The sequence below is a fragment of the Parambassis ranga genome, chromosome 5 (genome assembly GCF_900634625.1).
Source record: "Parambassis ranga chromosome 5, fParRan2.1, whole genome shotgun sequence".
NCBI lineage: Eukaryota > Metazoa > Chordata > Actinopteri > Ambassidae > Parambassis > Parambassis ranga.
In genome coordinates this window covers 15,894,068-15,906,713 of record NC_041026.1, presented here as the reverse complement: position 1 = coordinate 15,906,713, position 12,646 = coordinate 15,894,068, and the positions used below count along the sequence as shown (strand labels likewise).

The following is a 12,646-nucleotide window of genomic DNA, read 5'->3' as shown; positions in this document are numbered from 1 at the left end:
AATAAAAAAACATAAAGTTCAAGTTGTGAGATGTGAAATCTTTCCTTCAGGGACCCGAGTTGCAAAACAAATGTACGGTAATGCTTTTTAACTTTAATATTTCTTCACAACAGATAATTTGGTCCAAAACAGACTTGAGGCAAAGGCAGGACATCAGATTACTGCACAGAAAGTAAATGTTTTTTTCTTATGTGGGCTGGGGATTTTTTTCAATCAAATGAATGAGCCTTTAATGACTTTCTATAAGCTAAACCTAAAAAACTCAACAAAAAGACTGAAAGTAAGATTGAAAGCTTACAACTGCATTGCGAAAATAACTTTTATCAAAATTTCTTCTCAGAATTTAGAAGCTTCCCACACAGCAGGAGTCATTTAACAGTCAGGGAAAGAAAATGCATGTGGTAAAGAGGAGTGTAAGAGATGTTAACACAGAAGCTGGTCTGGTATATTTAGTAATAAAAGCAAGAGACAAAAGGGAGAACCTGCCCTGCTGCATTCAATGCATTAACACTCTTATCTTCTTAGTTTGAATAAACATGACCCTTTTCTGAGGGTGGGAACTACACCACTGCCTATTCAAAAGCACTATTGCCAACATATTTAATATCGAAACGGATTCTGTGTAAAAAGTCTAACATGTAAATATAACTGCAAACTGCAAGAAGATAATTCAAAATATAAATATGCACCCTGTATTAGAATATATCTCAGTCTATCAGTCTGACAGTTTTATTTCTGTTGCTTTAACAAGATACTGCAGATAAAGAGTGTTGGAGAGCATTTCCTCTCTAGAAGACATGGGTTTTTTTTCTATTTTTTGCACTGTAAGCTATTTACAATATCACAGTTGTATGTACATGTGTGGCACAGAGAGAGAGCGACAGAGAGTAAGAGAGGGAGAGTTAGTTAGTGCACAGTTTTGTGACTTCCTGACCTCTTCATGTAAAACAGCATGTGGTTGAGTGTCAGTGACTCAAACAAAGATATGCCGCCTGCATGTCTGCCTAGCAGTCCCCACAATTTCTTTGAAAGGATTAGCAGACTTGATTTTTGCTGGAGAAAGCCTAGTGAGAAAATATTTTGTATGAATGATGACATGGTGCACACTACCTTAGTGTTACACACTCACACAACAGCAAAGTTGAATGCAGTTTCGAAGAAAATAAATTCTCCTTCGTGCTTCAGGAAATGATCACTTTTTTTTTTCTCCGTCGGTGTGAATCTAATATGGGCAGAATTACCTGTAAGGGCCTTCCCCCGCTGCACCTGACTGATCAAACAAGATATAGAAAGCGTGCACCCAAAGTGTCAGGCAGAGGTCTGGACTGCCCTCCTGGCAGAAATGAGAGTCTTCTCTTGTCTGAAAACCCACTTGCTTGGTTAGGGTTGAATTTACTCATTTAAAATCTTCAAAGCTTGGCACAGTGGGAGTTCAGAAACCACAATCTTTGTCTGCTTGGCACGACTATGAGTAAAACAGCACTCAGACAAACTTCCAGTACCTCTGATTCCTCTAAGATTTTAGATTTTAGTTTTTGTATTGTATTCAACTTGATAAACATCTGGTCAATCAGAGACTGAAAAGGAGGAAACCCTTCGTACAAATGGACACAAAAGTTCTACCCTCTTTAAAGACCCAGTTATCCTGATATTTTATAAGCACGCATACATAGTTTCTATTTTTATAGTAGTAATAGTAGTACTATTTTACATACAGTATATTCTGTAATCCAAGGATATCACAACTACCTCCAGTTCATTTACACAAAATACACAGACAATACAGCTGAAGAAATCTCAGAGATGTTGCCATGACCCATTTACCATTTTCTTCTCATTTGGCCCACTTGGGGAAAAACTCCTTGAACTGCAGGTTTTTGAGCTCACTGTTACAACCAAATATCACATTAGTCTTACACACAAACCAAAGTTGACAATAAGCTGAAACACACAAACACACTCACACTCACATGGAACAGTCCACTCACCCAGCTTCTCCTGTTCTGTTCAATTTAGATCAACTCACTGACCAACATCAAGTGACAGTAGCAGTGAGAGGAGAAGAGACGTGTGTGTGTGTGGGGGGGGGGTCATGTTTTTCATCAGGAAGTGATGACCAATAGAAAGGGAACTACACACACACACAATTTCTCTATCTGTCAGTCTGGGCTCAGCAGAAGTTCAGACAGCGAACTATCATGTGATCTGTGTGCGTGTGCATGCGTGCATCACTCATCATGTTTGCTGTTCTAATGCCTCAGTATTACTTTGCAGTATATATGCGTGCCTAAGTACCCATATGCACCATTATGTTGTCTTTTTTTCAGATGCTCACCTTTGTATGTGTGTATGTCTTTTTGTGCATGTGTATGTGTGTGTGTGTGAGGTGGCAGACATCAGATGCAAATGATTTCCTGTTGCTTCACTCGAGAGGCAACCTCATCAAGCCTTTTTGGTTGCACTTCTCTCAGTCCACTCAGTCACTCAGTGTGACAGCAGTGACGCACACACTTCCCCTCCTGATGCAGAATCCAACATATCTAACATAATACTAAAAAACTCCTGATTTCAAATGTTACATGTGAGCATTTATTTCTAACCGTTTTCTATATTATTTTCATTTGATCTGAACAGATTTTGAGTAAACATCAAGCTGAAGATAAGTTTAAGGTTTACACTTATATAACTTAACCCTAAATTATAACTCACAGCTATAATAATAGTATGTTAGCACTTATACCTAAACTGTGCGATTTACCTGACCCTTGTCTTTATGGTCATTCTGTTTCTGAAAAACATGTCCCCAAACCAAACCAAGAGAAACAGTTTCTTCCTAATGATTGTGGCTGAATTTCTGCCTTGATCTGCTTTTGTACAGAAGTTATAAATTTAAGTTAAGTTATAAATTTAAAAATTACAAAGCACAACTTATCATAGTTATCCTGGCACAAGACTTGGAACTAAAACTGCAAAAGCAATGAGAGCAGAAAGCTGTGCATCCTAAACAACCCAGAGACAGACATTCTCAGGTCACTTCCATTGCCATACCAAAAGTGCACTGGGACAATAACCATAACTGGTATATTTAAATAAGATGGCTGGTTAGAAAATATATCACTGTTAGATGCAGATTTTACACTTCTTACCAGGTGGCTTCCCACATCATGACACGTCTACCACTGTGTTTCAAAAAACTGAACAAAGACGCAGTACTGTAGATTTGATAGGCATAAACCTCAGGAGCAGGTTGATACTACTGAGAAACCTCAGCTGTGAGGGGGAAACTGTGAAATAAATGACTTACCAGATTGAATCATGCAGTCGTTTTTCCATGTCTCAGTGTTTTGTGTCTTTGTACATCAAGCCACATTATGCATTTTTTGAAATGTATGAGTGAGAATGTATGAGTCAGACTCCAATATGAACCACAAAACTGTCTGCTGTCAGTGTTGAGCATCAAAGACCGTAAGTTACAGTAAACCTTCTAGGTGTAAACACAAAAGCTATCTTACGCTGCTATGGTTTGTGAGACCAGATTTTTCCTGTGCCCACAGTAAACAACAAAATAATCAAGAACAAAGTCAAATAGGAATTATTTTATGCAAATCACCTCAGATGCAGTGAGTGACAGCCACATGAAAATCTCACCACAAATAGTGTGGAGGTGAAATTGCTTTCAGAAAACTAACTGTGTATGGAAATTGACTACTATGCCTAATGTGGTAATATGACAGATATTTCATAATACACTGTCCGTTTGGTGTTGTCTTGTGTTGAGTATGTATAAAAATGATATACTCAACACAAGACACCACACTAACTAGTATGTGTACAGATGTGCGTCAGTGTCATAAGGCTGAAAAATGGACAGTAGCTGAAAACTGCTAGCTGTCTTAATGTTGACACGAACTGGCAGTGTTGCATTTTGAAGGGAACCAGCACAAATGTGGATCTAGTGTCCTGGGAGGACTTTATAAATTAAGGACACATGAATAGAAGACAAGACAAGAGACAAGAGACAAATGACCGAACATACACCTACTGAACATTCAGAAGGTTAAAGCAAGGCCTCTGGACTTGTAGAGTTTCCTTGAATTAAAAAAAACTCTACAAGTCCTTGCTTCAAATTTCTGAATGAATATGAACTGGATGACTGAAAATCCTAATCAACACCTACTAAACAATTTCAGGAGAACTACATCAGTTAATGGAAGTGAATAATAAGAAGATTTTCTTACTATTGTATGTACTACAGTACTATTGTTTCTTACTACTGACTGTATGTTTCTGATGCAGAAAAAGGTTTTGCTTTACAAAAGTGCAGCTATAGCCCAGAGGTTAGTGCATTGACACGTGAGCGGGTTTCAGCTCCCGAATCAACAGAAAAAGTGCTAAATGAATGCACTATTCAAAACCAACCCTGTTCCTGACGATGAGCCACCATAAAAACCACAGGTCTGCTACAATAATACCAACTGACCCAGTCGAAAACTTGATTGCCTGCAGAGTTTACTTACTAACAAACCATAAGGTTCAGGAAAAAAATCAGAACCGTTTAGTACACGTGTCATGGTTTGGGGCGTTTGTTTTGTTCGGTTCAGGACATGCGCATCAAGTGGTCAAGTGGACCACTGTGTGGCGGGCCGCCACAAAACCCACCACAAGAAACTGATTCCCACACATAGACTGCTGATTCGCCTGCTCCTGTCCATGCGCAATGCCTGACGCATATAGCCTATTGAAAGTGGGATATTTGCACAGAGAAGACGGCCGGCAATATCTGGAGTTCACCAAAGGTGAGTATGATATACTGTGCTCAAACATACCCGCACAAAATTAATGTTTACTCAGAAAAGATTAAATTAGCCTTATGAACTGTTGATAATGGAACATCCCTCACCCTAATTTAGTATAGACAGAGTTGGTAACTCAGTAAACAGACGATTATGGTGAAATGCGGTTACGGTTGAGATGAGCTACGGTTTATGCCCATAGTCAAATAAAGTATAATAGGTAACACCAAAAGCAGTTTCATTATTTAGATTAGTTGCCATGTTGTTCCTTTAGTAGTTCTATATATCTAATTATAGTATATGTTATTTTATGTTGTTATGTTATACTATTTATTTTAACCATTATTTTACAAGAAATGTCATTTTACAATAAAACAGGTTGACATATTGTTGTTACCCTGTAACAGCTTCAGAAAGTGTGTTTGAATCCTGCTTCCTGCACATACTCTGCATAAACCCAGATGACCGACTCCACCGACCGTCACAACACCGCAGCACTCTATCCCGCACCGGCGCCAAGGTGCTACCACAAATTGCTACTTGGTCTATGGGAAATTTTGAAGTGTTGCCAACTTAGCGACTCTCTCGCTAAATCTCTCAACTTCCCAAATCTTTTTTTTGTCAAAAGCGACTAGCGACAAATCTAGTGACTTTTGGAGACTGACGTGAAAGCATGTGAAAGCAACTGCATCGTTCTGCAGCAGGTGCAACCATAAGCTCCTCCACCACCCCAAAGCACCCAAAGGAGGTCAGTCTGACACGAGCTTTTTGCAGCAGTCTCAGCTGCAGCCAGAGCACAGAGGAGACCCACACCACTCTGCATCGCAAAGCTGCCGCTGGTCCCGTCATGGCTTACAGAGCGGGATGTAAATAGCCTATTTCAATGGTAAAATTTTAAAAAAAACAAACAAACAAAAAACATTGGTAGTTCAAACACTTTAATTATACAATGATGTAATTTAGTGGGAAAGCCAAGAGCTACTTTTCTTAGGAGTTGGCAACACTGGAGCATCTCTCTGAAGCACAAACACAAGCAGTGACAGAACTGAAACTTCAGAGGGGCAACAGCTGCAACACAATGCAGTAACTAATAACCATAAATATGGTAAATGCTGGATGCACATAACTAGGCTATATATTTGATGCTGTTCTATGGTATTTCCAGAGTGTTAAAAATGTAGAAACAACAATGTAAACTAAACCGAACCAAAAACCGGGACATTAGAACCACCATACAAAATGATCCATATATTTTGTGAACTGTTCCAACTCTAGTAAGTACAGTGGAACATAAACACCTAACTGTTGAAACTCAGATATGGGTAAGGACAGGAAGGAAGACTCAGAGAGCATCCAATGTTGTAGCATATGTCTTGTGTGTGCGTCTGCTACATATGCTGCTCTCTGGGAATCTTAAGTTTGCACAATATTTTGAGGACATGAACTTCCCCCCAATTCCTTAAAATAGTTATGAGTTAATAGTTGATGAGTCCCTTGAGCCTCCAGAGCTTCCTCACTGGACAAGGGGAAGGAGTGGCACATGCTGTCAAGGCCTCACACACACATATACACACACATATGTGAGTGCATGTATGTGCCATGCTGTCATGCAAGATGTATGTGTATGAAGACTTGTGTGCTTAGCACAAACAAAGCACAGCTGGGGAAACTCCTTCTATTTTATGACATGTGAACAAAGTCAAACTCCATCAGTCTTTGTTGCGCACACACACACACACACCTTTAAGTGTTAAAGATGAAGGGGGTGAAGAAAAAAGAACAATTAAACAATAGGATCTATTTAAACTGTTGTCTTTTATGATGAAAACAGGCTAATGATAACTGTTTGCAATCTTAGCTGTGGAGTTCATATAAAAAAAAAAATTCACAGATTTCTGTTTTGACCGACAAAGGGAGTGAGAGCAAAGGGGAGAGGTACAATGTGGGAAGGGTCATGCCCTCTTCCTCGAAGTGGAGAGGAAAAGACGGTAGTGTGCTGCCTTCAGCTGCTGTGTAGCCTGACAATAACAAAGCAATATGTGACGTGATTCTGTCATTCACAGAACATACGGTAAATATGGGTGCCGGGAAAGGTGTACGCAAATGAAACGGATCTTGAATTGTCTAAGGTTGAAGGGAGGTTGTCAACAACTGTCAACAATTGACCGCTCCCTACTCACCGGTATTGTTCAATCAACTTTAAGTAGGCGCAGAAAGCTGGTCAAGACTTCCTCCACATGTTGGAAGGAGGATGTTTATCCTTTACAAAACACATATGTGTGAGAAATACATAAAACAATGTCTTAGTGAGAGTGAAAAAGCAGCATTATATTTTAAAATTTATTTTGCAGTGTCCAAATAGAAGACAAAATGAAGCTTTATCCAAGGAATTGTGGCTTGATATACAAACCAAGTGTCATCAAGATGTATTAATGACAAGAATATCCAATATTTCCCAATAATGTAGAAGATCCTCCTGAATGCTACCAGCTATGCTAACCATGGCATTGTATATGAGTTTTTCACCAACAATCGCAGACAAAAAGCTTTGTTTAAACACACTTCTTTGATCCCATCCTAAAAACTCTCTTGCAACATTAAAGTAAAAAACTCACAGGCTTGGTTGAGTATGTAAGCTAAAAAGGCAATACTTAATAGTGAAAAACAGGACCAAACAGTCAAACATCAACAAATGTTACTGGAATTACAAACGTTTTCCAGTTCCTAGTTTCTTTTTATTTCTTAGACAATTTAACATTTAACCATTATTAGCCAATTTTAAATTGAGGGGTGGATGCAGACAGCAACACATTCCTAAAACTACCTAAACCAGCAATGAGTCAAGAAATGCCATATGAGCACATCATGTCTGAGTCAGTGCTCACTTTCCACTACAGTCCAAGGTTTTGACCTAAGGAACTGCGCTCTGCTCCCACATCTTTCTAAAAGGGAAATTAGGATAAAGGTTGCATGATATCCCTTCTGTCTGTGAAACAATTTCTGTGTTAAAGTGCCTTGGCTGGAAATAGGCTGGTGTGAGTGGACATGCATGGACAGATTACTAATTGCCTCAGACCCACATACTGCCTTGCCTCAGAGACATGATTCTAATTAATACCAATGTACATGTTATTGGCATAAATTTAGTAATTGGGTCAACATTGACAGTAAAAACTATGGACGAAACTTCTGTGATATCACCCATAGGTTTCTGAAGCACTGTTTTGAGTCCCCATGGAAGCCTTGAGACTGTCGGCATGTTGGCAGGGTCGATATCTACCTAAACTGGTGTGTGTGAGTGAAGCTGAGGCAAGCAGGAAGCTTGTACTGTGATATGACACCTGGCTGTCACCCAAAGCAGTTGTGCCCATTAATTATGCGATTAATGTGTTATAATAAAAATGAGAGAGTTCACAACCTCCATACAGTTGTCACTAAAAGGGAAACTATCACTAGAGACATGAATCATTTTTTGTATCAGGCTGTAAACAGGTTTTTTCTGTTGTAATATTTATGCTGGCCATCTTAAGATGGAAGTCTATGGGTATTGACTCACTTTCGTGTCTCAAGACTTGGAGGTTATTGCTTGGTTTAGACGATATTTACAGACAAAGACAAAAGACATGTGACACTTCAACAAAGCCCATCAGGATAACAACCATGAGCAACCATGAGAGGTTTAAATAAACCACTTTATTCTGATGCAAAAGCCAACGCTAATGCAAAAGCTCAAACTGATGCACCACAGCAAACATCTAAAGCTGGTTTTCCATAAACTTGGGTGAAAAATGACAATGATTAGTTTGGGTGCTTATTATACCATGCATTTTGCCAAAACGTTTGTATGACCTGTCAGTTTGTTTAAAGGCTGTATTAGTATCTGATTATAGTGGTTGACTTGACAAGTGTAGGAAGGCAAAACATGTTTAAGTGAAGAAATTTCTAGTTCATTGTTTTCAAAGCCAAGGATTTATCAAAAACTAACAATGCATACTTGTCAACAAATTAATTAGAAATGTAAATTATTGATGGCTGGAGGACTAATAACATGTCAGATATAATTTGCTATGTTCACAATCCACAATGGTGCTACAGTAGAAGAGAAGCACTGAGATGGTACGGGGTGATTAACAAGACGCCTGTTGTGTCACTGAGGAAAAAAATAAAATCTACCGCTGCTGTTGTTTTCAAAAAGTTCAGTTTTTGGGTCAGACAAAAAAAAAAAACAAAACCCAAAAAAAAGCAAAAACAAAAAAACATGAGTATCCTGTGCGTATAGATGGAAAAGTGTGTATTCAAATTTAGTAAATAAGGGCCTGGGAGCCATTAAGTTTACACCTTGCTTTTCCCAATTTCACAGATTCATGTACCTGATACAAACAGAGATGAGAACTGAAAGCTTGCTTTGATGATGTAAACACAAGTCACCTCTTAGGCAGCAGGTGTTGTTGTGACTTAAGCATCACTACAGAAAAAGAGAAAACCTGACCTGGTGTAAGACCTCATCTATTCAGAAAACTGTCAGTGTGGGTGATCTCTCACTGAATCTCAAATTATATTCCTCTGTACTTGGTTAAAACGATGTGACACTAAGTGATCTCTATATTGGCTTCAGATCAGACAGTCACCACACAACACTGTCAAAATTCAAGCACTACGCAAGCAAGTCCATCACTTACACAGTCTACATAATGAGACTGTACTAACCAAAGTATCAGAATAAGAAACAGTAACACCTATACACAATTTTCTAAAATAATATATGTTTGCCAAAATTTAACGACTTCTCAGCCACACAATTACTCATACTGTGATCATGACAAACAAATTAAATCAGAACACAGATCCAGGAAGACTCTTTGTACATCAAGAATGACAGGATATAGTGGTTTCACAAAATTTTTGAACTGAACTTAAGTTTTCATTTGTAAACAATCGGCTCATGTCTCAATTTTAGTTTGAGGTCCCTTGACAGATTTCCAATGACAAAGAAAATGTGAAATGATTTGCTTCAATGTTATATTTTTTTGTAACACCCTTTAAAAACAGAATTGACAAAATGCTCAATAAGAATGCCTGAATTGCAGTAAACAAAGCAGGGTGGTGGTGGTGAACAGTAAAAGTGGTTATTTAGCTGTGGGCTGATAAGAAGTGTGTCACTTTCTTTTATCTGGATATTTATGCAAATATAAATGTGTGTCACTTCCTTTCATGAAGTGACTGTGTTGCAGTGGTTTTATAGGTAACATTTTAAGACCACTCTTTAAAAAACTAGCAGCTCTTGTTTCAGGGATTGGAAATCAACTAGAAATTGCAAAAGATGAGTGAATCCTGTTTTGGAGGCATCTTTAAAGAGCTGAACTTTATCTCAAACAAGGTTTTGTTTGAAGGTATGATGTCCGCAAACATAGCTTTCAGCACGTGTAATGGACAACATACAAAAACATAGCATGGCACTGTATCTCGAGACACTCCTTCCATTTATGGCAATTGAGCAAGGTCTAATCTGCCTTAGTCATTCACAAAGAGTATACACACACCTCTTGTTAGGAATTATATAACTTGATAAGCAATGTTTCACTGATGGAAGATGTATCAACGCAGAGAGTCAGACTTTAGGCAGCCTTTGTGGATCAAACAACATTTAAATTAATATAAGTTTCCCTTTAATATAATACATTAACCTGAAATATTTGACGCTATAAAAAAGATTGTGACATTATTCTAGAAGGGCATTGTTAATAAGCGAAACTTTTGTAACTTCTCCTATTTCTCAACATCAAATTGATCATAGGTTGTTGTAATTAAAAATAGCTGCATTACATCAGTGGTGACATTTAACCTTTGGTGAACTTAAAACCTATGATATAAGTCTAATAATGTCTAACCATTAATAGCATAAGTTTGATGGGCAATGCTGCTTACTCGTTATAGGTATACCTATAGAAAAAATGTAACCTTTATTGACCTTAATTATTATTTTTATGACCAAAAACTTCATACAATTGACAGCTACTATCTGTTGGAGATTTGTTTCCTATCTTCCAGGCTGTGAGGGCGTTTTAGTGATGTCAATATACGATCAAAATAAAATTGCTGAGACTTAAATTTCCTAGAAACAGGTAATCTATCACAGGGAACTGTGCACATTGATTTAAAATAGCGTGATGATATATTGCTAGATTTCCAGCTGGAACCCCATAACCTCTGGCTAAAATAGAACAAGTAAGTATCATATATCTCAACCAAAAGTATATCCCTATATTAAATTACTGGAAATTAGTGACAATATAGTTGTATTAGTGGTGAATTCATACACCAAATACAAGCAATAAATTATTGTTAGTCTTCTGTTTATAAAGTCTGTACCTTTAAAGATGGAAACACAGAGAGCAAAAACAGTTTAAACTGTTCTAAATGAGTAAAAATTAGAGTGAATTTTAAGTTAACTTGAAATATAATAATTGGATTAGAATATAACCTTTAGAGATATTGCATGTTTTCACACCTTTATCACTTCACTCACATTGTTGACAAATAGAGAAAGACGTTGGTGAAAATTGTGAACGGCTATACGGGCAGTGACGTTAAAATATCTTGTAACACTTCACATCATATATGACAGAACCACACAAAAGCCTTAGAGGCAAATCAGTGTCTGACCCTGGGCTTGTGTCCTATAATTGCTGAGTCACAACCATGATTTTCCGGTCAGTTCAAAAACTGCCTGAATGTTGTGCAATATCCTTACTTTGCTCATATGACTTATGCGTGAACTCACAAATAAGGAATACATAGCACACATAATAACTCACTCTCAATTTAGTAACCCATAAAAAATGGCTCAGCATAATAAACAGAGACGGAGCGAGAAAGATAATTATCACCTGCACTTACCTGAAAAGCCGTGACTTGGATGGTTAAAATCTCTGCCTGGTGTTTGCATGTCAAACTCACACAACCTCACAACACACTGTGGCCCGCAGACACAGTGTGGACCAACACCTGACTGTGTGCCAGTTGTTAATCCTATGACCGCACCCCCGCCTACCCCCTTTCACCATCAACCACCCCCAGTCTGTGCACCACTGGCTGCCTGTCACACTTCAAAACTGTCCACCCTATCAGGACATTACACATTACCATCTCACTCCATATGTAGTGTGTTAGAGACAAGACTATGTTGTCTGCAGTGTTAATTCCTCACTAAACCTAATTTGGGAAATTTGCTAAGATAAATGCATATTTACTCAAAAACGAGCCGAACAATTAACTTAGGGACCAACTTTGTGTTCACCCTAATGAAGTTTACAGTGATCAACCAACAGCAGCCACAGCACTCACAGAGCAGCGAACTGTCAAACGAGCGTAGGGTGACTGACCTGATCAGTGTGTTGAAGAGAGGAGACGGTCTGAGTCAACACTTGCGCTTTATGCAGCTGGATGGTCTTTTACGGTTGTGTAACTTTTCTCGTCTCGCCTAAAAGACCACGGCGTCCGTACCGAGAGCACAGAAGCGCAGCCCACAGTGGTCAGGTCCGCTTGCTGTGGAGGTTTGTGTTCATGCTGCAGAAGCTGTGGTCCGTGTCCGCCTGCCTGCCTCTCTCTCCTCCCTCCTCTACACACAACCGCCAGGGATCCTGAGAACACACGCAGAGGCATCAAATTACCGTTTAGAGCTCTGATTTACTTCATTTAAACTTGGACAGGGTTTTCACAGCATGACACGGGTAATGTAAACATCAATTTCTTAAGGTTTTTCTTTATTTGCTACATTGTTTATTATTAATAATTGTAAATTATGCGTTTAATTTGAAGTTATTTTCTCGGCGCAACATTTACTGTTTTGTTGA

At 38.5% G+C, this 12,646-nt stretch overlaps 1 protein-coding gene across 8 annotated transcripts in view; it reads right to left on the bottom strand.

Annotated features, from left to right (window-relative positions):
* pparg (peroxisome proliferator-activated receptor gamma) overlaps positions 1 to 12,646 on the bottom strand; it is a 29,263-nt gene that overhangs the window by 16,401 nt on the left and 216 nt on the right. For 2 of the 8 annotated variants that reach the window (XM_028404967.1, XM_028404969.1), the window contains exon 2: positions 12,176 to 12,433. Coding sequence is in view for 2 of the 8 variants with exons in the window: in XM_028404964.1 (XP_028260765.1) it covers positions 11,691 to 11,739 (49 nt within the window). In the remaining 6 variants the exon portion in view is untranslated. Of the gene's footprint in view, positions 1 to 934; positions 1,065 to 1,970; positions 2,062 to 11,690; positions 11,838 to 12,175; positions 12,434 to 12,646 lie in introns of those variants that run through there. The other 6 variants (XM_028404971.1, XM_028404964.1, XM_028404966.1 and 3 more) reach the window with 6 other exon arrangements.